Genomic DNA, 26010 nt, shown 5'->3' with positions numbered 1-26010 from the left:
TCAAGCTCAGAAGGTGACAGGTGCAGGGATCAGTGGAAATAATGGCTGATTGCAATAGGAATGGTAGGAAGGGTTTGGTTCAGTGTATGGGAGTCAACTAAGGATGAAAGTAAATCATTTATTTCCTGGTCTAGGAAGACCAAGTTCTCCAAGGACTGTCCAACAATAGACAATGCCACAGTCCACCAGAAACCGTGATATGGGAGTCACCTCATCTCACACAGTTCGAAGAAAATGTTGTGGCCAAGTTTTCCGAGTGATGTGAAGCAATAATTACTAATTTGTTTCACTTCCATTTTCATTTGCATTGAGCTGAAAATCAGCATTGTGTAATTCAGCTTCTACACATTATGTTACTTGGAGCTGAGGGGAGACTGGCAGAGTTTATAAAATGACGAGGAGCGTAGATAGAATAGAGAGTTGGTATCTTTTTTCTCGGGGTCACGATGTCTAATAATAGAAGACAGGTGCTCTAAGGAATAAAGATCCAACATGGCCAACCTCTCCCTATAACCCAGGCAGCATCTTCACAGATCTCTTCCTTACCCTCTTGACCAAAACTATACACAATACTCCAAGAGTAGTCTCAACAACATTATGTGATAGCACACTGAAAACTTTGAAAGATCACTGTGTGTGTGCCAGGTGATAAAGGTAATTAGAGGATCTTCGACTACTGAAAGACCTTCCCAAACTGGAAAACAGAGACATTTCCAGTGCAGAGCTGCTGAATGGCACTGAAGGCTTTGAAACCATGATGAGCCATCAGACACCAGACTCCATCTCCAGTCTGCCAGGCCATTTGGTTATTTTAAATCATAACTCGATAGTTTTTGTTAACCAGTAAAGGAAAGGGAGAATTACCTATGCTTTTCAGTGAGTCACAGCACAGGCCCAGATTTGGTTTGGTCCTTCCCAAAGAAGGCCAGAAAACATTATTAAAATCATGCAAAATACACCTTTTTATTGATGCAGCTTTGAAAGCATCCTATCAGGAAACTTCACAGTTTGGAATAGAAACTTCTCTGCCCATGACCACAGAGAGTTGTGGACATACATCACAGAAATCAGCCTCCCCTCCATCGACTCTGTCTACATTTCTCATTGTCTCAGTAAACTAGCTAGCATAATCAAAGTCCCCAATCACCTCACATTCTCTCTTCTCCCCTTTCCCTTTGGGCAGGATGTATAAGAGCTTGAAAGTATGTACTACCAGGCTCAAGGACAGCTTTCTTCCTGCTGTTACAAGACTATTGAATGGTCTCCTAAGATGGACTCTTCACCTCACAGTCTACATCATTATGGTCTTTTACCTTATTGTCTACCTACATTGCAGTTTCTCTGTAGCTGTTACACTTTATTCTGCATTCTCATGTGATCTTTCCTTCTACTGCCTCAATGTGATGAAAAGATCTGCATAGGTGACGTGCAAACCAATGTTTTTACCTACCCTCAGTACATGTGGCAATAGTAAATAGTAATACTTTATCACACTACTGGCCATGTCCCAAACACACATGACCAGGTTCAGGAACAGTTTTTACCCTATAACCACCAGGTTCCTGAACTAGCATAGATAACTTCACTAACCTCAACTCTGAACAGATTCCACAGACTCGCTTTCGAGGACTCTACAACTCATGTTCTCAGCATTATATATTTATTTGCACAGTTTGTCCTCTTTTGTAGCTTGTCAGTCTTTATTTATGTATACTTTTTTTCAGAAATTCTGTTGTACGTTTTTTAACTTCCTGTGAATGCCTGCAAGAAAACAGACCTCAAAATATAGTATACGGTGAACATACGTACTTTGATAATGAATTTACTTTGACTTTAACATCTTCACATTCCTCAGGTAGTTCAAGTTTTGCCCGATTGTACTCTCACTCTGCCTTTGCTCTGTCTTTTCTCTCCATGTTCCAGGTGCAGTCCATCGAGCAAAAGCTGGACATGTTGTTGATGATCTACGGCCAAAATTTAAGCAAAAGCTCAGCCACAGCACTGACACTGGCTGCGATGAACATTCCTCTAATAGACCAGGACCTGACCTCTGACTACCATAGCCCGGTGGACACTACAGATATCTCCATGTCTACCCAGACATTGAACATATCAACCAATACGAATCTTGAAGAAAGTCACTAGAAGGTCTAGGTGACCAACACTCATCTATACTCCGCAGGCATTAATTACATGGATTCACACCAACAAATCTTAGGAGACACTTCTAAATGATTATCGTTATCTTTCATTTTAATTTAATATCTTTTCTGTATTAGTCATCAACTGTCGAAGAATATCCCAGCACTTTCAGGAATACTTAAACTTCAAGGAATACCTTGAGGACTATTACTAATCGAAATCTGAAAATGAATGGGGATGGAGGAGGAAATAGCATTCATTAGCAAAGCCAACCAACATCCACAAACAAGGCTTGTGAAAGAAACCCAACTGCAATAGTGCAACTCAATGTGAAAGAGACTACTCGGGCTGAAATAATGGATAGGATTTCCAGAGAGGGGGAATTTCCTATTTACTACTCTGAACATTCCAATGAAACTGTTTATTATGTTCCTTGTGTGACTGAGATCACTGGTAATGTGTGACTTTCCTCGCCAAAGCCATTATGTGAAAAGCCAGGAGCACACAACGTACCACAAGGTCAGTAGATGCAGGATTGCAGAGGATTGTGACTGTAGGGACTGACGATAGTCAAAACTCTGTTGGAAATTGACTCTCTCTCAGTGATGAATGATATGACATTGACTTCACCGGACAGCATTCAAGGAAATACATGTTCAATCAAAACAGGATGATGAAGAAAGGGCTAGGAAAATCCTTTTTTTAATCAGAGAATGTTCAGGAGCAATTCAATCCAATCCTGCTTGAGGGGAGACTTTAAGGTTTAAATATAATGGCTTGGATTTTCTACGGCTGTTTGCGTACCCTTGTCCTTGTCCTGCTAAAGATGGAAGGCCACTCTAGGAGCACCGATAAATGCAAAAACACAAAGTCACCACTCAGTCCTCCCGTGAAACCTCCCTGCGTTTCTCAGTGACTTCCAGAAATCCTCAGACAACTGCTGGAGATATGCAAAATGCAGCGCATGTCTAAATGAGTCCGATGTTTGACTTATTTTAAATGAGAAGGAAACTCTATTCAAGATCCCAGTGACTGTCTTTGGAAAATGAATTGTTTGCAAGCCAATATTACCAGTCCTCTCACTGCCTCGACTTGGGTATGATTCAGTTAACAGCTACAATATTACCCGTGTCTGAAGTCCTAGCTCATGAGATGAACAAGTTAAATATTTTAGCTGTGACCTGATGGATGGCCACGATCAAGCAATCTCTTGGGCAGTGCCAACCTTTGTACTTCAGATATATCCGAGGGGTTGTCCCACATGAGACCAACACTCACAATCTATCTGTTAATAATTTATTGTACATGAAGAGAAAGAGAGAGACTAGAAGCAGAAGAGTAAAAAGGAATCTTTCTTTCTATCCTTCTATCACTCAGATGCCTATAGTGTTGCTATGAGAAGGTCATTAATTTCTTCATCATATGCTTTGTGCAGCCAGCCACCAGATTAGATAAATTCAGATTGCACCTGGGAAGGTCATTCAATAAACTTAGAACAAAAGGCGAGTCTTAGGTCGTTAAATCACCAGCTTGTGAAAATAACATCAAATCCACCAACATTGATGAGGGAGAGACTGTCCTTGCCTGTCCTGGACTATATCTGAAGCCACGTGCTTGATTCCTGGCTGTTCGACAGCAGTAAATAAGCTGCTGGATCCAAGAAGCAGTTGGGCACGGGGCAATCAATGTTACCCTTGCCAGCCCCAATCAGAACACTAAACAAATGAAAAATAAATTGTATTTGCGAATTCACAAGAGCTCATAGACAAGAGTATTCTACTGTAACACAACAGTTGGATAATGTGGTCTTGAGTGAAAGTAATAGAAAGACAGCTGTGCCTTGAGCTCTGGTTGGAAAGTTGGAAAGGACGTTGCTGCATCTCTCAGAGACATCTCAGGTTGCTCCAGGCTTGCTTTCAGGTAAACTGACTGTCATGTGGACAAGTATGACAGCCATTTTGAACACAGCAAAAAACTTCACACAGCAATAAGGTGTTAGTCCATTTTGCCATGTGGTCGGCTGCAGCCCAGACACTGGGAGAACCTACTGCCCTTCAAACTGTGCCTTGGGACATGGACTGTCCGCCTACTCCACTGAGAAGGGCAGACCCCTGCCTCCATATTGCACTCCACCCTGTGGGCTGTCGGCCAAAAGGAAGCATAAACCTGCTGACCAAGTGTATCAAAGGAGGTCCGTTGTGCAGGATTCAGCATTCCAGAAGTCCATCACAGGCAGAGAAGGCAGCAGAACTTTGCTGCTCTGTCCTCAGGGTGATGGACCAGGCTTCCCGGTAGAACATGATGCCTGCTCGCAGCTTCAGACCGGCAGTGGCCACTTGCATAAAACTCAGCACAAGAAGCAAGTGGCCAGGATGAAGGTGGTTGCAGAACCCCATTACCATTGTACCAGAGCTTCAGGGAGGCGTACAGACTACAGCAGCACCAAACATACCTGTAAATGATATGCAGCCCTGGTGAAGACAGAACACAAACCAGCAAGTGAGGACAGTGTCAGTAGATAAAGCTGAGTGATCCCACGGGCAATGGAGTAGTTCAAAGCTCCTCTATCCATGAGTGATTGGTTGTGGACAATTAAACAATCATTAGCAGGAGGAGGCTCCATACAAATATCAATGAATGCCCAACCTGTGACTCTAGAGACAAGGGGGGAAGCATTGACTCCTCTTCTACATCTCAGACTCCTCTTAAGCTCTCCACCATCACCTGAAGGTAGTCCTTAAACTACATCTTTCATTGAATAAGAGCATTACAGCATAGTACTTGTCCATTTCCAACAATGCTGAGAAACAATTGAGTGCATGGAATAGGAAAAAAGCACAGGCAACATCAGGATGTCAGATCTCACCAACGCTGTTACCGTTTCTCAAAGCTGAGAGCTCCCAGGAATGTCCTGCCCCATTCTGTTACTGTACCATGACCCTATCACAGGGTAGTTATGGCCGAGGCGGAGACCATTGGTCGTTGAGATCGTGTCATTTTGCAGTGTAACAACCTGAACAAGCCCACTCTCCATCTACCTGCTCTCAGGCATCACTAACATAGCGAGGAGACGCAATGACCCACCCTCTCGTCAGTGAGCTGTTTCTCAGTGGTTGATTTAACTTCTGTCATGTCTGGATTTCAACAGAACCCTGATCCAGAGATGGACAAAAGGAGTGAGTGCTGTTGGGGAGGAGAGAGTAACTGCAGTGGACATCAGAACAGTAGTGTGGCACCAAAGATCCCCAGTAAACAAGGCATTGGGATCTGGGTGAAATGGCTGAACTCATAACGAACTCAAGGGAGCATTTGAGTGCTTCATGGAAGAGGGTTACCCCACCCTCAGGGCAGCACAGCAGGGGCTTTTCAGGGAAGTATCCTAGACCCAACCTGCTGCTTCATTCCTGAGCTTCATAAGGCCCACGGTGGTGATTTTCACCGTGTCCAATCTGCACCACTTGGAGAATGTTCTCGATGTTCCGGCCGGGGCAGTGATATGTGAGTTAATGCCTGCAACCCAAGTACTAAATGAGATCATCCCTAACAATGAGAAGTCTAACCACGCACTGCAGCGTTACCATCAGCCACACTTTGGAGTCACCATTGACCGGAATCTTAACCGGCACACTCACGCAAATACCGAGGCTGCAGCGTGAGCTCAGTGTCTTCGTATTCTGCTTCTTAGCTCGGTCTACGAGATGCAGACTGAGAGTGTGATGGAGTTATCCCCACATGCCAAATGAACATAGGTCTAACGTAGACATGGACAACCTCCCGGGTAAATGCATTGCACCCACTCACCAAGGCTTCTTCAGCAGCAACATCTGACACTGAGCCATTTAGAACCGAGAAGGACAACGCCATCACAACAAACTCTCTTCCGAGTCGGTACCTTTCATTGCAACTGGACTTGGGTTTCACCATTCCTTCATTGTAACTCGAGTTTAAACCCTGGAGCTCGTTAGCTGAGAGCAGCATGAAGTATCTGCATCTGAAGCAATTCAAGCAGGCTGCCCATTATTCCTTTCAGAAAGACAAATAAGAATGGTCCCAGCAGTAATGCCCACCTCCCAGAGGTGACTCACTTGGGAAGGAGCCGCCCTCACCCTTGCCTTCAACAGGCAAGTTGGTGAACTCTGGCATTTCCACAAATCCCCACTGCCTCCTTTATTCTCATTCAGGAGCTTCTCAAGGCCTCAACCTTTGCATTCCTCAATGCTTCTGATGTGGCTTAACACTGCTTGTTTCCCTCTGGTGACTCCCCAGTGGGGCACCATCATCGATTGTTGCTGGAATTTGGAGCAGCACACAATCTGCCGGAGGAACCCAGCGTCAGTGAAGGGTAGGGTGGGGAAGGAGCTGTCGACATTCCGGGTCCTGAGGCAGGGTTTCGAGATCCTCCAGCAGATTGTTTGTCGCGCCACCTCCCATTGGTAAAAATGTTAAAGTCGCTGTATCATTATTAGGTGCAGGGCCCCAGGCTTTTGATGCAGTGACAATGGAGGAACAGTGACGGGGAAACACGAAAAACATGACAGAAATTGGTAGCGACATGGAGTGGACAGGTTGGCCTGAGAAATATTGGAACTGCCAGCACTTTTTTCCATGGTTGAAGGAATATCCAGGTGCCGGCACAGAAATCCCAATCTTCCTGACAAGAGCTCGCCAGGTACTTCCCGCTCCAACACTGGCTGAGCATCAGCTTCCCGCAGCTCCCCAGCAGCCCGACCGGGAACTCGGCCCAAGGACACGAAGTTCCACAACTTTGTGCAACTGGGAGAAGCAGAGAGCTCAGCTTCCGGTTCTGAGTTAATTAACTTCAATCTTTCCAAGTATTTTGCAATGTTTTTATTAATTTTATTACTTATTTGAAATGTTTAAATTTTTTAAAAATATTTTGGAATCCATGAGACATGGAAAATACTTGTCAGTTCTGACAGCCTAAGGAGGAGGAGTTGGAATCCTGGGAGGGCAGGGCCCCGAGAAGGAGGCTGCATTCAACCCCTCCGCGTGATGCTGTTTACAGCCAGATGGCCCTGCCTTACCACCTGCACTGGAAGAGGCCTGATTCAGGGGACGCAGTGAGGAGCTGTTCAGTAGGAGAGTGGCAAGCGCAGGCAGCTCACGGCTAACATGACACTCTGAGTCACAGCATGCGCAACGACAATGCCCTGCTGGTACAGTCTCTATCTAGTGACTCGGCAACTCTCCCTGACTGACCAAGAAGGCAAACTGGACTCAGCTTCAGGTTTGTGGTGCTTGGCTACACTCGGCCCTGACCCGGGATGCCAGACTTCCTCCCTCATTCGCTGTCTGATGCGAAGGTGGACCAGAAAACGAGAGTGTGCCCTCAGCATGATGTCACCGATCAGGTGACAGATGTAACCATGGGTTACGTTCAGGACTATGTCACCACTTAGGATGTAGCGTCACTAGGGATCTCCACCATCATCAGTCGGACACCAGATGGGGATGCTGGTAGCCCTGATGAAGGGTCTCAGCCCAAAACATCAATTGTTCATCTTCCTCCGTAGATGCTGCCTGACCTGCTGAGTTCCTCCAGCATTTTGTGTGTGTTTAAACCATTACCATGCTGCCTGAGTTAACATTTCCTGCATCTGAAGTATTTTACCTTTGGACCAGACCTGATTTCTGGATGGTGCCAATCCATGAGCGATGTGATCAACGTGTTCTTCTCTGTGGTTACCCCTCCCGGATAGACATAATAACTCAGTGAGCAAACCTTTCCTGCCCCTCCCACAGTAAAGTGTCCAGAGTAGAAAACAAAAGGACGGTGCACTCCACCTGGGTAAGAAGCAATCTCAAATGTATTTGATTACAAGAAACATAACCCCCACTGGAAGAAATGGAAACTCACAGACATTGTTCTCTCAACAGGACTGCCTCAGCTATGACTTGGTACCATCCGGAAATCAGGTGTAACCAGTGATTACACACGTTACGTGGTTGGTTGTATTATATTGTTGCTGAGGGTACGTTCTTAATTCAATGATAGTGGTGATACTTGGATGTTGTGTTACCAACGGGGGCATCACGGTGATATTTGTGTGACACTGAGAGTGCTGGCATATTGACAGAGGTGTTACTGCTCTTCCAGACTCCATGATTCTGTAGAAAAGAGACCCGTTGCCTTATCATCAAGTGTATATTTAAAGTGGAGGTTGCCAGGTTCTTAATAATTAATGGTGTCAGAGGTTACAGAGAGAAGGCAGGAGAATGGGCTCGAGAGGGATAGTTAATCAGCCATGATGGAATGGTGGAGCAGACTTGATGGTCGAATAGCCTAAATCTGCTTCTATGTCATGATCATATCATATTGTTATTATCTTCCATCTCTGGGATGCTCTACTGAAGCTCCCTGATCTATCCATCCCCCCTGTAGTAAAGTGCCCAAAGGTCCTCTTCAACCAGTTTCTAGAACGTCAGCTACCAACCACTGACCATGACTTCTGACACAGGCCTCGCCAACCTCAAGGCATAACTTAGAACCTGCCCCGGTGCCCAAAGGGACGTGCGTTACCAATGAGGAATTGAGGTTTACAATTGCAATTTGAGAGTAAAAGCAAAGCGGAAATGCCCATAGAAGTTCAGTAAGTGACATCCACTCGTTGCTGGCAGCAAGGGGCGGTGGATAGCTTTTGGAGATAATTCCAGCCTCAGGTTGGGCTAACCTCGTCAGGCGTCAGGCACAGAGCTAAGAATCTCCCTGCAGTTTATTCAGGACTGACTCTTTGAATAATGTTTTTTTGTGAGATTGTTGCTTTAAAACAATAACTTGCAACAAATAATCACTGGCACAGTCTTATTACAGGTTGGTTGACAGATGGAGCTTCTGATGTGAAGGAGCTGTCCAGCTTTATCTAACTTGGCTTAGCAGAGCATCGGCTCCAATCTCTAACAAGGTCAGGCTCAAATCATCAATGCTGTTACAATCTGACTTTAAATATGTGACTAGTAATGTATTTCTTCATTGCTTTCCAATGTTCCCACTTGCTCTAGCGCTGATAGTTAAGGGCATGTCTGGCCAGACCCAATTGTTTGAAAGGCCTTTGCATTTTTTACCAGAGGAAGTGGTTGGCTTAGTGTTCTGATGGTCCTAACTGACCAGCTAACAGCGTTAGACTGTCTCCCTCACTGTTCTTCATCCTGGCTGTCATGTCTGATGACCTGTCGTTTACCAGATATCTGATAACTTCAATGCCGGGGTGCCAGAAACCGAGAGGGAGTGATTTCTGAGAGTAAAAGGGCCTGAAATCTCAGCAGTGAACCTTGCCCATCAGGTTAAGACCACGTGTCGCCTGCTGGGGCAGGCTGCCTTCGCTGATTACCATGCAGACATCTGGCGTAGTCTGGGACACCACTGGCCAGATGGGTTTGACAGCTTCATCTCACTATTCCCTTTCATCGGCACTGACAGGACAGACAAGCCTGAAACCAGCTGCAGTCAGCTGACAGTTAGAAAGGAAGGTGATCCGGGCTGAACACTGAGCATCTGCTTCCAACGTCCCTGAAGGCACAGGAACTGAAGACAAGCAGGGAAACCAGGCTTTCTGGCGTGGAACTTCTAGCTCATTTGTTTTTCAGATTTAGTATCCAACAATAGGCAGAATGCAGGTCCCCAAAATCGTACGGAATCCCCATATCAGCAGAGGAAATCTTTGGTGCCCCCTCACCACCCGATAGTTGGTCTTTCTGCATAAATTGTCAGTCGTTAAAACCTTTTACAGGTTAATGTTTCATTCCCTGCCTTCGCTGAATGGTTTTGTCCGCCTCCCTTAACCTGTACCATTTATAACATTTCTCAGTGTGTTCTCACCCCTCACTTTACTCTCCCACTGTCCTTTCGCCCTGGAACAGAGACAAATCACAAGGAGCCAAACCTTTCGACTGGCTCCACACTCGTGCAAGAGTCGACGAGAAGACGAAAGGTCTCAGCCCAAAATGTCAGCTGCTCCATAGATGCTGCCTGACCTGCTGAGTTCCGCCAGCATTTTACATGTATCGCATGAGAATATTAAAAACAGCTCACTACTGGTTGTGCAGAGAAGCATTTCCCTCATCTCAGGATAACACCTTACGTTGTGCGTCTTGTGGCTTTACTGATGCCCGGCTGCTGACCAACGGGGAAGGGGAGCTTGGTGCAGGACTCCCTGTAAGTTGATGAGTCTAGGATAAGAACACTGATAGAGGCATTTCATCACTGAATAAACCGGACTTATCTGATATAGTTTGATTACACAAAACTACAGGAAATTACATCCAGCCTGGATGGGCAATCAATAGCTTTAACAGTTAATTAACTTCCAGCAGTAGGTCAGTGATTAGGTTCAGTGTCTCACACTTTGCCATTCAATGTTCTTTCGTAGCTGTGACAGACGTGGCAGGCGAGTACTGGAGGCAAAACTTTGCAAAGGCACATTCGCGGGATATCCGGCCCCTCTCCTTGACTCCCACCTACATTGCCAAAAGCAACCGCATGGAATGTGACTACCTGGCTCAGTCTGTGTCCCACAGCAGCGTTCGCTGGTCGCTCATTCCGCCCCCATCCGGGGCACAGCTCCTGAGAATGACAAATGCTCCAGACTGCCAGGCTCTGGCACACCACCACCCCCTCCCCCCACACACATCCAGCCTTCCACTGTCACCCTGAAGGGGTAAAATTAAGATCAATTACTCACTGTTTATTGTTGACACTTTTATCACAATGATGTCACTGCATGCTTAACCAATCCCATCGCCCAGAAATAGCATTGGGCAGGACCCTAAAACCCATGAGAAATTTACCTTCAGCAACTTCTCAATTTCTTCTTTTTTTTAAAGCGTATTATTATATCATTATTGATTGCTGATTAATAACCATTAGTAAGCCAGGTATTGCCATGCATACCTCATTCATCCAGGTCTACCGAGCTTGGTTCTCTCAGAGGACCTTACGTTAAGCTGGGCTGGAACGTAGGGTGTGTGAGCCTGGTGTAGAATATCACCACACTAATCGTACATAGAATCTGCATGTCACCAAGGGGTTATGCATTTTGTCTCACAGACAGCATCTGCATGAGATGCATGCCTGCCACTGTGTGCTGTGAATACCTTTGGCACAGGACACATTGATCGTAACAGAATTAGGGAGAAGTTTGTCCAATCACCGTGTAGTTGTCAAGGAGTTTAATTATGAATAATGCAATGCCTTCTTGCAACCAGAGTTAATTACCCATATTATATGTAGTAGAAGGGCAATCTAATCAGCTTCTAACCAGTTTCATTTAATTACAAAATGAGTACCTCACTCTGATCAAAAACTTATTTATGGCAATAAACTTTTATGAAGAATATTTCTCAACTTGTTGTGGTTCATTGGTTGTTTGCTGTGTATTTTTATCGTGGGGGCATTTCAATACTGCTCGGTGGGCATTACAATCATAGATACACAGTATCATTATCTACGTGCACACACAGTTCAAGATTCAAGTTTTTCGAGAATCAGGTTTCAGTTATCATGCGTCCTTTTGAACTCTGCTGTTCGTGTTAGCAGCCAAGTGGGGGGCAGCTCGCAAGTGTTGCCACACAGTCCGAGCGCCAGAGTTTTCCAGGCACTGAGTTGCTGCCAGTTCCCAGAGCAAGTGCTCAGCCACCCACAGAATCGACAAGTTGCTAAGATGCTTTGAGACCACCGTAGACCCTGTGAAATATTGGTCCACAAAACCATGGAGGAAGCGAGCATTGCTTTTGCTTGAAATGCAATGGAAGTTGAGATCTCACCCATCAAAGCTCACAAGGGGTAAATTGGAGCAGGTCTCTATTTGACAGCTGGAGGAAAAGACTGATGATCCCAAGCAATGAATGATCTGTGATTAAGAACTGGGCTTGCCACAGTCTTCCCCTGCCTAACGATGTCATGTCATCCATTGTGCCTATCAGTAGATTGTCATATGAGAAGAGGACTTTTCTCTTTGGAGAGAGGGAAATTGAGAGGTGACTTGATAGAGGTACAAGATGATGAGGCATAGATCACGTAGATAGCCTGATATTTACTTCCAGGGCAGAAGTAGCTAATATGAAGGGACATGTAATTTTATGGTGTTTGGAGAAATGTTTAGAACGTCAGAGGAAAGTTTTTTACATAAAGAGTCATGGGTGTGTAGAGTGCCCTGCCAGGGGTGGTTTTCAAGGCAGATGTGTTGGAAACTTTTAAGAAACTATTAGATAGACGCATGGTTGGTAGAAAAAATGGAGGGTTATGTCAGACGGAAAGGTTAGATTGATCATAGAGTCGGTTAAAAAGTCAGCATAATATCATGAGTTGAAAGGCCTGTACATTTTATGTTCTGTGTACGGCCTTTAACGTCACTCTCGGTCATCTGGAGCTAAACCCTTGCATAATCTCACCCTCCAGCGGGTAACACTCTTGCCTGGATTACTCTTCTCCCCCATGATAGCTACACATCTTTGGGATGTGGGAGAATACCGGAGCCTCCAGGGCTGGGGAAACCCATGCGGGCACAGGAGCAGCCGGCTAACTCCGGTGTGGTGGGATCTATGGGGTTTGATTGGGGTTATGAAGAACAGAGGGAATTTGAGGAGGTGTTCAGTCAGGCTGTAAATCCAAGCAAAAACCTGCCATCTACAAGAACCATTGAAAGGAGCAGCTGCAGAGAATGAAAAACAAAAACCGAGGCCACGTCCAGCAGAATTCTGTTACTTGGTAAAAATTAACTGAGCTGATTATTGGAGAGATTGTTTCTGTTCCTCATATCTTTGTCTGTCAAGGCTGAGACCTTGTATCAGGCAGTGGAAGTCTGTGGGAGATACAGCCACTGTTAATCGTAGAATGTTGGCATGCATCCTTGCTGATTACATGCACGCTATCTCCTGTTTTCCTGCTTCTCCTTCCAATTCTCCAGCATCAATACTAAACCCAAAAATTCTCTTGCCCATGACCTGATACTGGTGCAGTAACTGTGAAACTATTCAGCTTGGAATAAGTACCCAACAGATCCTCCCCCAACTAGGCTACACACCTGCAGCTGCAGCAAAAGGCAGCAGACGGTATCCATCATTAAAGACCCTCAGCATCAAAGACTTTGCGCTGAAGACACACACTCGGTGTTTTAGGAACAGCTTCTTCCCCTCTACCTGTAGGTTTCTGTACAGTCCGTGACCCCACGAAGCTACCTCCCAGTTCTTCTCTCCGCACTGTTTATTCATTTATTTGTGTTTGCGACTTGTCGGACTGCCACCACAAAACAACCAATTTCACAGCAAGGGTCCGGGGTTAACAAACCTGATTCTGAATCTGATTCTAAACCCTTTCTACATCAGCTCCAAACAACTCTCCCCAAACAAAATTTAAGTTGCTGACAAGGTAAATCTGAACTTTAGAATATAGAACATCGAACCCTACAGCCTATTGCCGTGTGCCGACCACGTAGCCTACTCTAGAAACTGCCTAAAATTACCCTACTGCATCACCCTCTACTTCTCTAAGAGTCTCCTAATAGACACTATGGTATCCGATCTGTAAGGCAGCTAATGTAATCAAAGATCCCAACCACCTGAGTTATTCTCTCTTTTTCATGCCCTCCACCCGTCAGGCAGAAGATACAAAAGCCTGAAAGCACGTAACACCAAGCTCAAGGACAGCTTCTACCCCAGTGTATAAGAATGGACCCTGAGTAGAAAAAGATGAGCTCTTGACCTCACAATCTACCTTGCTCTGACCTTGCACCTTATTGCTGATCTGCACTGCCCTTTCTCTGCAACTATAAATTATATTCTGGGTTCTCTTATTGCCTTTTCCCTTGTACTACCTCAGCTTACATAACCTACACAAATGGTACGCAAAACAAAGCTTTTCACTGCACTTCGGGTGGTGTGACAATAATAAACCAATTTATCATTTACCAAGGTCCCAAGACAAGGAATGGGGAGTCAGATATTGGCATGGAGCAGCCTGTGGCAAACACAGAAAAGGGAGGCAGATGAAAGGGTACTTTACAGGTCAGAAAGTTGTAGGTAGATGGGATTGATGCTGAGTCCTCAGCCTGTGGTAATGACTCGGATGAAAGGTTAGAAAGTAAGTGGAGAAGAGGATGGTGAGAGGAGGTGCACAGGACTGAGATAGGTCAGCTGGTCGAGTGGTATTGAAACAACAACCTTGCACTTAATGTCAGCAGGACCAAGGAGCTGAATATGGACTTCAGGAAGTGGATGTTGGGAGAACATACATTGAAGGGTTTCAGCATCTCAGAGGATCTCTCCTGGGCCCGACATATTCAGGCAATCACAAAATTGGTTCTGCTTCATTAGGAGATTTAGCATGACTTCTAATACTCTAGCCAATTTCTACAGATGTATTGTGGAGAACACCTGGCTGGTGGCATCACTCTCTGGTTTGGAGACATCAATGTGCAGGATTGAAAGGGAGTTGTAGACTCAGCCAGCCCCAATCACAGGCACAACTCCACCCCACCATCAAGAACATCTACAAAAGCAGTGCCTCGAGAAGCCAGCATCCATCAGTAAGAGCCCTCACCATCTGGTGGCACAGGAGTCTGAAGACCCACATTCAAATTCTTAGGAACAGCTTTGCCCCCTCCGCTATCGAGAATGTTGCCAGGACCTGAGTTATAAGGAAAGATTGAATGGGTCAGAGCTTTATAACTTGGAACATGGAAGATGGAGGGAAGATTTGATAGAGCTGTACAGAATTATGAGGGGTATAGTTAGCGTAAATGCAAGCAGGCTTTTTTCCACTAAGGTTAGGTTACAACTAAAGGTCATGGGTTAAGGATGAAAGGTGAAAAGTTCAAGGGGAACATGAAAGGAGGGACACAAAGGTGTAGAATGAGCTGTCAGCGCAGGTGGTGCATGCAAGCTCGATTTCAATGTTTGAGAGAAGTTTGGACAGGTACATGGATGACGGGGTGTGGATGGCTATGATCTGGGTGCAGATCGATGGGACTAGGCAGTTTAAATTTGTTCGGCACGAGACTAGATGAGCCAAAGAGCCTGCTTCTGTGCTGTAATTTTCTGAGTCTGTGACTCTATCAGGTTTTTGAATGGCCCGTGAACAGTTTCTCTTCCGCACTATTTATCTATTTATTTATTTGTAGTAACTCAGAGTAATTTTTTGTGCTGCGCTGAACCGCTACCACAAAAAACACAGCTTTCCAGGCATCTATGAGAGGCGATAAGCCTGATCCTGGTTTGCAATGCTGTAACAAGGAAGCCTTTGCCATGCGGCTCACAGAGACTGGCCCTGGGGTACCGTGAAGAGTTCTGTTCCCCTTATTTATACCTACAGGTTGACTGAGCTGATTCCTGCAATAAAGAGTTGGCTGTGTAGGCTGGATCTTTAGAAGAACGACAATTGACTATTTTGAGTTATTAAAGATGGGGCCCTGACAGGGGATATTCCAAATTCGTGCTGCTGTGGGAGACAGAACCTGGGGTCCAAGCTTCAGTATGTTTAAGGTGAAGGAGGTGGAATCTGTCTCCTGGGGAGCAGGGCGAGGGTGCTATGGAAACAAAGTCATTCACTGCGCTCAAAGCAGAGGCTGGCAACCTTTCGGTCCATAGCGGAGCAGATAGAAAAGGGAGAGGACAACCCTGAGGGTACTTGGTCAAGGAACAGTCTTCGAAGTGGATCGTTAGAACATGGAGCATAGAACATTACAGCAGAGTATAGGACCTCCAGCACACAAAGTTGTGCCAGACTTTTAAATTACTCCAAGATTGACCTCCCACATAGCCCTCCATTTTTCTATCATCCACGTGCCTATCTAAGAGTTTAACTGTCCCTAATATCTCTGCCTCCACCCCACCCTGGCAGCGAGTTCTGCACAGCTATCAGTCTCTGTGTGCAAAAGCTTACCTCTGACAATCCCCTTATACTTTTCTCCAATCACCTTAAAGTTAGACCCTCCTGAATTAGCCATTTCTGCCCTGGGAATAAGTCTCTAGCTTCCCACTCAATCCATCAAGAGGGCTGCAACTTTGTTATGCTTTGTAGGCTTGGGTGCCTCACTGACCCAGAGAGTGATGCTGGCTGGAGTCAGGGATTTATGCTTTGGCTCTAGGTAGGGTCACCCATGCCAAACAGGTTAAAGGGTCAGTGTGGTTCTCCAGGTTCAAGGGGTTCAGCTCAGGGATAAATACCCCGATTGGTAAAACAAATTTTTATGGAAGGAGCCTGGAAAGATCCTTCTACATCTCAGTGTGACGGTTTCCTTAGTCTCCTCCTGGGACACGTGTGACTGACAGTAGTGAAAACTGAGAGGAAGCTACTGACATGATGAAGGAAGCCCTGACCACCACCAGAGATGGAGGATCTTCATTGCTGTCCTACATGGCATCTGTGTAATGGGCAGTAAGAATCCATTCAATCCATGCCCGTTACCACATTGTCCCCTCTATCAAGTCACCTCTCATCCTTCTGTGCTCTAGAGAGGAAAGCCCGAGCCTGCTCAATCTATCCTCATAAGACATACTTTCTCAGCTAGGCAACACCCCGTTAAATCTTGCTAAATTTCCATGCTCTCTAAAGCTTCCACATCCCTCCAATCAAAAAGTTGACCAGAACTGAATATAATTTCCAAGTGTGGTCTAACCAGAGTTTTGCAGAGCTGCAACATTACCTCATGGCTCTTGAAATGAGTAATGAAGGCCAACACACCATATGCATTCTTAACTGCCCTATCAACTTGCGGAGCCATTTGGATCTGAACTCTTACGTAAATTGGATTAACAGAGAGTTGAGCAAAGCTGCACATGTCTTCGTGGGGACTGCAGAATTCACACCCATGTCTACAAGTCACCCTGCATTGTTCTCCCCAGCGTAAAACACCAGCACATGGAACCCATCCAGAGTGAGGTGTTCAGCTTCATTGTTTTGAAAAGTGATGGACCTAATTACCCACAACAATAGTGTTTGGCTCACTCCATTTCTCCAGAAGTGGGCCAATACTGAGAATGCATTCATCCAGAGCTGTGACATTCTATGTCCTCAAATACAGCCTCACGTGTATGCCTAGACCCTTTGACTGTAGAGATCAGGGTCAGGGTCAAACTCAGTTTCCTCGCCTCAGGACCATTCCAGACCACATAAAACCATAAGATATAGGAGCAGAAGTAGGCCATTTGGCCCTTCAAGTCTGCTCTGCCATTCATAGAACATAGAACATAGAATAGTACAGCACAGTACAGACCCTTTGGCCCACAATGTTGTGTCAACCCTTAAACCCTGCCTCCCATATAAACCCCCCACCTTAAATTCCTCCATATACCTGTCTAGTAGTCTCTTAAACTTCACTAGTGTATCTGCCTCCACCACTGACTCAGGCAATGTAGTCCACACACCAACCACTCTCTGAGTAAAAATCCTTCAATCGTGGGCTGATCCAATTCATCCCCACTCCACTGCCTTCTCCCCATACCCTTTGATGCCATGGCTAATCCAAACCCTATCTATCTCTACTTTAAATGCACACAATGACTTGGCCTCCACAGCCGATCGTGGCAACAAATTCCACAGATTGACCACCTTCTGACTAAATTAATTTCTCCGCATCTCTGTTCTAAATGGACATCATTCAATCCTGAAGTCATGCCCGCTTGTCCTAGACTCCACTACCATGGGAAATAACTTTTCCATATCTAATCAGTTCAGGCCTTTTAACATTCGGAATGTTTCTATGAGATTTCCCCCTCCCCATTCTCCTGAACTCCAGGGAATACAGCCCAAGAGCTGCCAGACATTCCTCATACGGTAACCCTTCCATTCCTGGAATCATTCTTGTGAATCTCCTCTGAACCCTCTCCAATATCAGTATATCCTTCCAAACTTAAGGAGCCCAAAACTGCACACAATACTCCAAGTGTTGTCTCATGAGTGCCTTATAGAGCTTCAACATCACATCCCTGCTCTTATATTCTATACCTCTAGAAATGAATGCCAACATTGCATTCGTCTTCTTCACCACCAAATCAACCTGGAGGTTAACCTTTAAGGTATCCTGTACAAGGACTCCCAAGTCCCTTTGCATTTTAAATTCTCTCCCCATCTAAATAATAGTCTGCCCATTTATTTCTTCCACCAAAGTGCATGACCATACACTTTCCAAAATTGTATTTCATTTGCCACTTCTTTGCCTATTCCCCTAAACTATCTAAGTCTCTCTGCAGGCTCTCTGTTTCCTCAACACTACTCACTCCTCCGCCTATCTTTGTATCATCAGCAAATTTAGCCAAAAATCCATTAATCCCAGTCCAAATCACTGACATACATTGTAAAAAGCAGCGGTCCCAACACTGACCCCTGTGAAACTCCACTGGTAACCAGCAGCCAGCCAGCCTTTTAATTCCACTCTCTGTTTTCTGCCAATCAGCCAGTGCTCCACCCATGCTAGTAACTCCCTGTAATTCCATGGGCTGTTATCTTGCTAAGCAGCCTCATGAGCGGCACCTTGTCAAAGGCCTTCTGAAACTCCAAGTACACCACGTCTACTGCATCTCCTTTGTCTACCCTGCTCATAATTTCCTTAAAAAACTGCAGTAGGTTAGACAGGCTGTATTTTCCTTTCAGGAAACCATGCTGGCTTTGGCCTAACTTGTCATGTGCCTCCAGGTATTCATAATTTCATCCCTAACAATCGATTCCAGCAACTTCCTGATGTTGTGATGTCAGGCTAACAGGTCTATAGTTTCTTTCTGCTGCCTCCCACCCTCCTTAAATAGTGGAGTAACATTTGCAATTTTCCAGTCATCCGGTAAAATCTATTGATTCTTGAAAGATCAGTGTTAATGCCTTTGCAATCTCTCCAGCTACTTCCTTCAGATGCATTCCATCAGGTCCAGGAAACTTATCCACCCTCAGACCATTAACCTTCCTGGGCACCTTCTCAGTCGTAATTTTCACTGCACCTACTTCACTTCCCTGACACTCTTGAATGTCCGGTATACTGCAGATGTCTTCCACCGTGAAGATTGATGCAAAATACGCATTCATTCTTCTGCCATCTCCGTGTCTCTCATTACAATATCTCCAGCGTCATTTTCTATTCGTCCTATACAGTATCCACCCTCAACTCTCCTTCACCCTTTATATACTTAAAAAAGCTTTAGGTATCTTCTTTGATATTAGTTGCCGGCTTCCTTTTATAATTCATTTTTTCCTTCCTAATGACCTTCTTAGTTTCCTTCTGCAAGTTTTTAAAAGCTTCCCAATCCTCTATCTTCCCACTAGCTCTGGCTTCCTTGTATGCCCTCTCTTTTGCTTTTACTTTGGCCCTGACTTCACTTGTCAGCCACAGAAGGTTATTATCTCTAAATTGAACTGGCCAGCCTGCCCAGTTTATGCTGACAACCTTTCCTGAACAGTGCCATTACAGTGGCAACCTCATGCCTGTCCGGAATCACTGCCGAGAACAACTACAGTAGGAGCCCACCAGTTCCCATGCTCACCGTCCTCGTGAGACCAAGTGGGAAGCAGGGGACTGGTGGGAACAGGAAAAAAAGGGCAAGAAAATAATCACTGCGAGATGATAACAATCTGCTCCGGAAAGCCTGTCAATCCCCAGAGAATCAACCAGGGGAGAAAGGAGGTTGTGAGTGTAAAAGGCCAAGGGAACACGCGTGCCTCACTGCCATACAGCACGCAAACAGGCCATTCAGCCCACAGAATTCATACTGACCATTGATTACCTACTTACACTAACGGTACTGTGCCTGCTGCCCTTCTGGGGTTACATTCGTACCTGTGTGTCCCTATAGAAGGAGTGCACGTTATCCACAGGGATGGGTACAGAGGGATTTCCAGGACCATTGGTCACCTCACAGGCTTAGGTGTATTTTGGATAGAGATGATCATGTTATAATTTGAGTTGTCAATAAAGTGCACCATGAAGTACTGTAATATTTTATTCCTGTGATGTCATCATCACTGAATAAATCACCTTCAGAAAAGGAACAAATTGTCCTACTGTTATTCCATTCCTTCCTGCAATTCTGTCGCCCGGATTCTTCACACACTCTACACCATCGTGCAGGCTTTGGGGTGTCGGGGGCCGGTGCTCTATACTGGGCATCAGATGTGGGATGTCTGGGAGTCTCCCAGCCTCCCGGATGGCCACATCTGCGCCAGGTGTGTCGAGCTGCAGCTCCTAAGGGACCGTGTTAGGGAACTGGAGATGCAGCTCAATGACCTTTGTCTGGTCAGGGAAAGTGAGGAGGTGATAGAGAGGAGCTGTAGGCAAGTAATCACACCGGGGCCTCGGGAGACAGATAAGTGGGTAAGATTCAGGAGAGAGAAGGGCAAGATGCAGATACTAGAGAGCCCCCTGTGGTTGTTCCCCTTAACAATATGTATTCCTGTTTGAGTACTGTTGGGGGGGACAGCCTACCTGAGGGAAACAACAGTGCCCCTGCCTCTGGCACAGAGTCAGGCCCTGTGTCTCAGTAGGGTAGGGAAAGGAAGAGGATGGCAGCAGTGATAGGGGACTCTATAGTTAGGGGGTCAGACAGGTGACTCTGTGGACGCAGGAAAGAAATGTAGATGTTAGTTTGCCTTCCAGGTGCCAGGGTCCGGTATGTTTCTGATCGCATCCACAATATCCTGAAGTGGGAAGGAGAACAGCCAGAAGTTGTGATACATATTGGTACCAATGACATAGGTAGGAAAAGGAAGGAGGTCCCCAAAGCAGACCACAACTGAACTTCATACTCTTCACAGACAGTCCGAAACAAAGAAACCCCACAATCTGAACTCCATACTCTTCACAGACAGTCCGAACCAAAGAAACCCCACAACTGAACTTCATACTCTTCACAGACCTCCTGAAACAAAGAAATCCCACAACTGAACTTCATACTCTTCACAGACAGCCCGAAACAAAGAAACCTCACAATCTGAACTTCATACTCTTCACAGACCTCTCAAAACAAAGAAACCCCACAACTGAACTTCATAATCTTCACAGACAGTCCAAAACAAAGAAACCCCACAATCTGAACTTCGTACTCTTCACAGACCTCCCGAAACAAAGAAACCCCACAATCTGAACTTCATACTCTTCACAGACAGTCCGAAACAAAGAAACCCCACAATCTGAACTTCATACTCTTCATGGACATCCCGAAACAAAGAAACCCCACAATCTGAACTTCATACTCTTCACAGACCTCCTGAAACAAAGAAACCCCACAACTGAACTTCATACTCTTCACAGACCTCCTAAAACAAAGAAACCCCACAATCTGAAGTTCATATTCTTCACAGACAGTCCGAAACAAAGAAACCCCACAACTGAACTTCATAATCTTCACAGACCTCTCGAAACAAAGAAACCTCACAATCTGAACTTCATACTCTTCACAGACCTCCTAAAACAAAGAAACCCCACAATCTGAACTTCATACTCTTCACAGACCTCTCAAAACAAAGAAACCCCACAACTGAACTTCATAATCTTCACAGACAGTCCAAAACAAAGAAACTCCACAATCTGAACTTCATACTCTTCACGGACAGTCCGAAACAAAGAAACCCCACAATCTGAACTTCGTACTCTTCACAGACCTCCCGAAACAAAGAAACCCCACAATCTGAACTTCATACTCTTCACAGACAGTCCGAAACAAAGAAACCCCACAATCTGAACTTCATACTCTTCATGGACATCCCGAAACAAAGAAACCCCACAATCTGAACTTCATACTCTTCACAGACCTCCTGAAACAAAGAAACCCCACAACTGAACTTCATACTCTTCACAGACCTCCTAAAACAAAGAAACCCCACAATCTGAAGTTCATATTCTTCACAGACAGTCCGAAACAAAGAAACCCCACAACTGAACTTCATAATCTTCACAGACCTCTCGAAACAAAGAAACCCCACAACTGAACTTCATACTCTTCACAGACCTCTCGAAACAAAGAAACCCCACAACTGAACTTCATACTCTTCACAGACAGTCCAAAACAATGAAACTCCACAATCTGAACTTCATACTCTTCACAGACCTCCCGAAACAAAGAAACCCCACAATCTGAACTTCGTACTCTTCACAGACCTCCCGAAACAAAGAAACCCCACAATCTGAACTTCATACTCTTCACAGACAGTCCGAAACAAAGAAACCCCACAACTGAACTTCATACTCTTCACAGACCTCTCGAAACAAAGAAACCCCACAATCTGAACTTCATACTCTTCATGGACATCCCGAAACAAAGAAACCCCACAATCTGAACTTCGTACTCTTCACAGACCTCCCAAAACAAAGAAACCCCACAATCTGAACTTCATTCTCTTCAAGACCTCCTGAAACAAAGAAACCCCACAACTGAACTTCATACTCTTCACAGACCTCCTGAAACAAAGAAACCTCACAATCTGAATTTCATACTCTTCACAGACAGTCCGAAACAAAGAAACCCCACAATCTGAACTTCATACTCTTCACAGACAGTCTGAAACAAAGAAACCCCACAATCTGAAGTTCATACTCTTCACAGACAGTCCGAAACAAAGAAACCCCACAATCTGAACTTCATACTCTTCATGGACATCCCGAAACAAAGAAACCCCACAATCTGAACTTCATACTCTTCATGGACCTCCCGAAACAAAGAAACCCCACAGAAGTCCTGAAGCTCCTCCTCCCCCCCACACTTCACACAAGCAGCAGCAAACAGCATCGACAGTCCCCCCACCCCCAGTCATTCCAACCACCCCCCCACCACCACCATGCGATCAGTAGTAGAAGCCCCAAAGAGTCCATCAAACTACAGCTCACAGACAAATACTTCGGTATCTCAGACAAGCATGTTGCCAGGTCTGGAGGACCTCAGTTTTAAGAAAAAGTTTGAATAGGTTAGGACTTTATTCCTTGGAACATGGAAGATTAAGAGGAAGGAAGTTGAGAAGCAGGACCTCAAAAGTAGTAATCTCAGGCCTGTGCCACATTTCAGTGAATATAGGAATAGAGTGAGGTGGAGGATAAATGCATGGCTGAGGGATTGGAGCATGGGCAGGGATTCAGATTTCTGGATCGTTGGGACCTCTTTTGGTGCAGTTGTGACCTGTACAAAAAGGACAGGTTGCACTTGAATCCCAGGGAGACCAATATCCTGGTGAGGAGAGTTTAAACTAGAATTGCTGAGGGGTGGGAGCGAAACTGAAGAGACAGAGGAAGAGGCGGTTGGCTCATAAATCAAAAAAGCTTGGAGACAGTGTGAGAGGGAGGATAGGCAGGTGATAGGGAAGGGATACGCTCAGACTAATGATTTGAGATGTGTCTATTTTAGTGCAAAGGGTTTCATGAACAAAGCGGATGAGCTTAGAGCGTGGATTGGTACTTGGAGCTATGATGTTGTGGCCATTAAAGAGACTTAGATGGCTCAGGGGAAGGAATAGCTACTTAGAGTGCCAAGCTTTAGATGTTTCAGAAAGGACAGGGACAGAGGCAAAAGAGGTGGGGACGTGGCACTGTTGATCAGAGATAGTGTCACAGACTTAGTAAAAGACTAAGTCATAGAGGGATTGTCTACTGAGTCTCTGTGGGTGGAAGTTAGGAACAGGAAGGGGCCAGTAACTCTACTGGGTGTTTTTCATAGACCACACAATAGTAACAGGGACATCGAGGAGCAGATAGGGAGACAGATTCTGGAAAGGTGTAATAATAACAGGGTTGGCGTGATGGGAGATTTTAATTTCCCTAATCTTGATTGGCATCTCCCTAGAGTGAGCGGTTTAGATGGAGTGGAGTTTGTTAGTGTTCAGGAAGGTTTCTTGACACAATATGTGGAATAGCCTACAAGAGGAGAGGCTCTATTTGATCTGGTATTGGGAAATGAACCTGGTCAGGTGTAAGATTTCTCAGTGGGAGAGCATTTTGGAGATAGTGATCACAACTCTATCTCCTTTACCATAACATTGGAAAGGGATAGGAACAGACAAGTTAGGGAAACATTTAATTGGGGTAAGGGGAAATATGAAGCTATCAGGCAGGAACTTGGAAGCATAAATTGGGAACAGGTATTCTTAGAGAAATGTACGGAAGAAATGTGGCAAATGGTCAGGGGATATTTGTATGGTGTTCTGCATAGGTACGTTCCGATGAGACAAGGAAAGGATGGTAGGGTAGAGGAAATGTGGTGTACAAAGGCTGTTGAAAATCAAGTCAAGAAAAGCTTACGAAAGGTTCAAAAAACTAGGTAATGACAGAGATCTAGAAAATTATAAGGCTAGCAGGAAGGAGCTTAAGAATGTAATTAGGAGAGCCAGAGGTGACCATGAGAAGGCCTTGGTGAGCAGGATTAAGGAAAACCCCAAGGCATTCTACAAGTATGTAATGAGCAAGAGGATAAGATGTGAGAGAATAGGACCAATCAAGTGTGTCAGTGGGAAAGTGTGTATGGAACCGGAGGAGATAGCAGAGGTACTTAATGAATACTTTGCTTCAGTATTCACTATGGAAAGGACCTTTGCGATTGTAGGGATGACTTACAGCGGATTGAAAAGCTTGAGCATGTAGATATTAAAAAAGAGGATGTGCTGGAGCTTTTATCAAGTTAGATAAATAACCAGGACCAGGCGAGATGTACCCCAGGCTACTGTGGGAGGCAAGGGAGGAGATTGCTGAGCCTCTGGCAATGATCTTTGCATCACCAATGGGGACTGGAGAGATCCCAGAGGATTGGAGGGTAGTGGATGTTATTCCCTTATTCAAGAAAGGGAGTAGAGATAGCCCAGGAAATTATAGACCAGTGAGTCTTACTTCAGTGATTGGTAAGTAGATGAGGATCCTGAGAGTCAGGATTTATGAACATTTGGAGAGTTCAACCCAGATAAGTGTGAGGTGGTTCATTTTGGTAGGTCAAATATGATGGCAGAATATAGTATTGAAGGTAAGACTCTCGGCAGTGTTGGAGGATCAGAGAGATCTTGGGGTCCGAGTCCATCGGACGCTCAAAGCTGCTGCGCAGGTTGACTCTGTGGTTAAGAAGGCATATAGTGTATTGGCCTTCATCAACCGTGGGATTGAGTTCAAGAGCCAAGAGGTAATGTTACAGCTATATAGGACCCTGGTCAGACCCCACTTGGAGTACTGTGCTCAGTTCTGGCACCTCACTACAGGAAGGATGTGGAAACCATAGAAAGGGTGCAGAGGAGATTTACAAGGATGTTGCCTGGATTGGGGAGCATGCCTTATGAGAACAGGTTGAGTGAACTTGACCTTTTCTCCTTGGAGCGACGGAGGATGAGAGGTGACCTGATAGAGGTGTATAAGATGAGAGGCATTGATCGTGTGGATAGTCAGAGGCATCTTCCCAAGGCTGAAATGGCTAGCATGAGAGGGCATAGTTTTTAGGTGCTTGGAAGTAGCTACAGAGGAGATGTCAGGGGTAAGTTTTTTACACAGAGAGTGGTGAGTGTGTGGAATGGGCTGCCGGCAATGGTGGTGGAGGAGGATACGATAGGGTCTTCTAAGAGACTTTTAGATAGGTACATGGAGCTTAGAAAAATAGAGGGCTATGGGTAAGCCTAGTAATTTCTAAGGTAGGGACATGTTCAGCACAACTCTGTGGGCCGAAGGGCCTGTATTATGCTGTAGGTTTTTTATGTTTCTATATTTCTAAAACTGTACCACTGGGGAGGAGGTAGGTGGTGGTGATTTGGGTTTGTGTCTTAAACTGGTGAAGTTCGTCACTGGATTTAAAGTGGTTATCAGGGATGTTCAGTGGATACTGCGAGGCCCCGGGTTCCTGCTAAAGCCTCGTGTTTATGGCTGGATGTGGCCGTCTTTAGGGTAGTTCTGTCTGGAGATGCCAGGAGTTAATTTCAGT

The 26010-nt window shown here is 45.3% G+C and overlaps 1 protein-coding gene across 1 annotated transcript in view; it reads left to right on the top strand.

Moving 5' to 3' along the window:
- LOC140719694 (potassium voltage-gated channel subfamily KQT member 4-like) overlaps positions 1–11495 on the top strand; it is a 180582-nt gene extending 169087 nt beyond the window's left edge. The window contains exon 15 of the mRNA XM_073034493.1: positions 1924–11495. Coding sequence (XP_072890594.1) covers positions 1924–2145 — 222 coding nt within the window. The 3' untranslated portion in view covers positions 2146–11495. The remainder of the gene's footprint in view (positions 1–1923) is intronic.
- The last annotated feature ends 14515 nt before the right edge of the window (positions 11496–26010 follow it).

The sequence above is a fragment of the Hemitrygon akajei genome, chromosome 32, assembly GCF_048418815.1.
Source record: "Hemitrygon akajei chromosome 32, sHemAka1.3, whole genome shotgun sequence".
Classification (NCBI taxonomy): domain Eukaryota; kingdom Metazoa; phylum Chordata; class Chondrichthyes; order Myliobatiformes; family Dasyatidae; genus Hemitrygon; species Hemitrygon akajei.
Note: the sequence above shows the minus strand (reverse complement) of the source record. Positions and strands in the feature narration are given on the sequence as shown.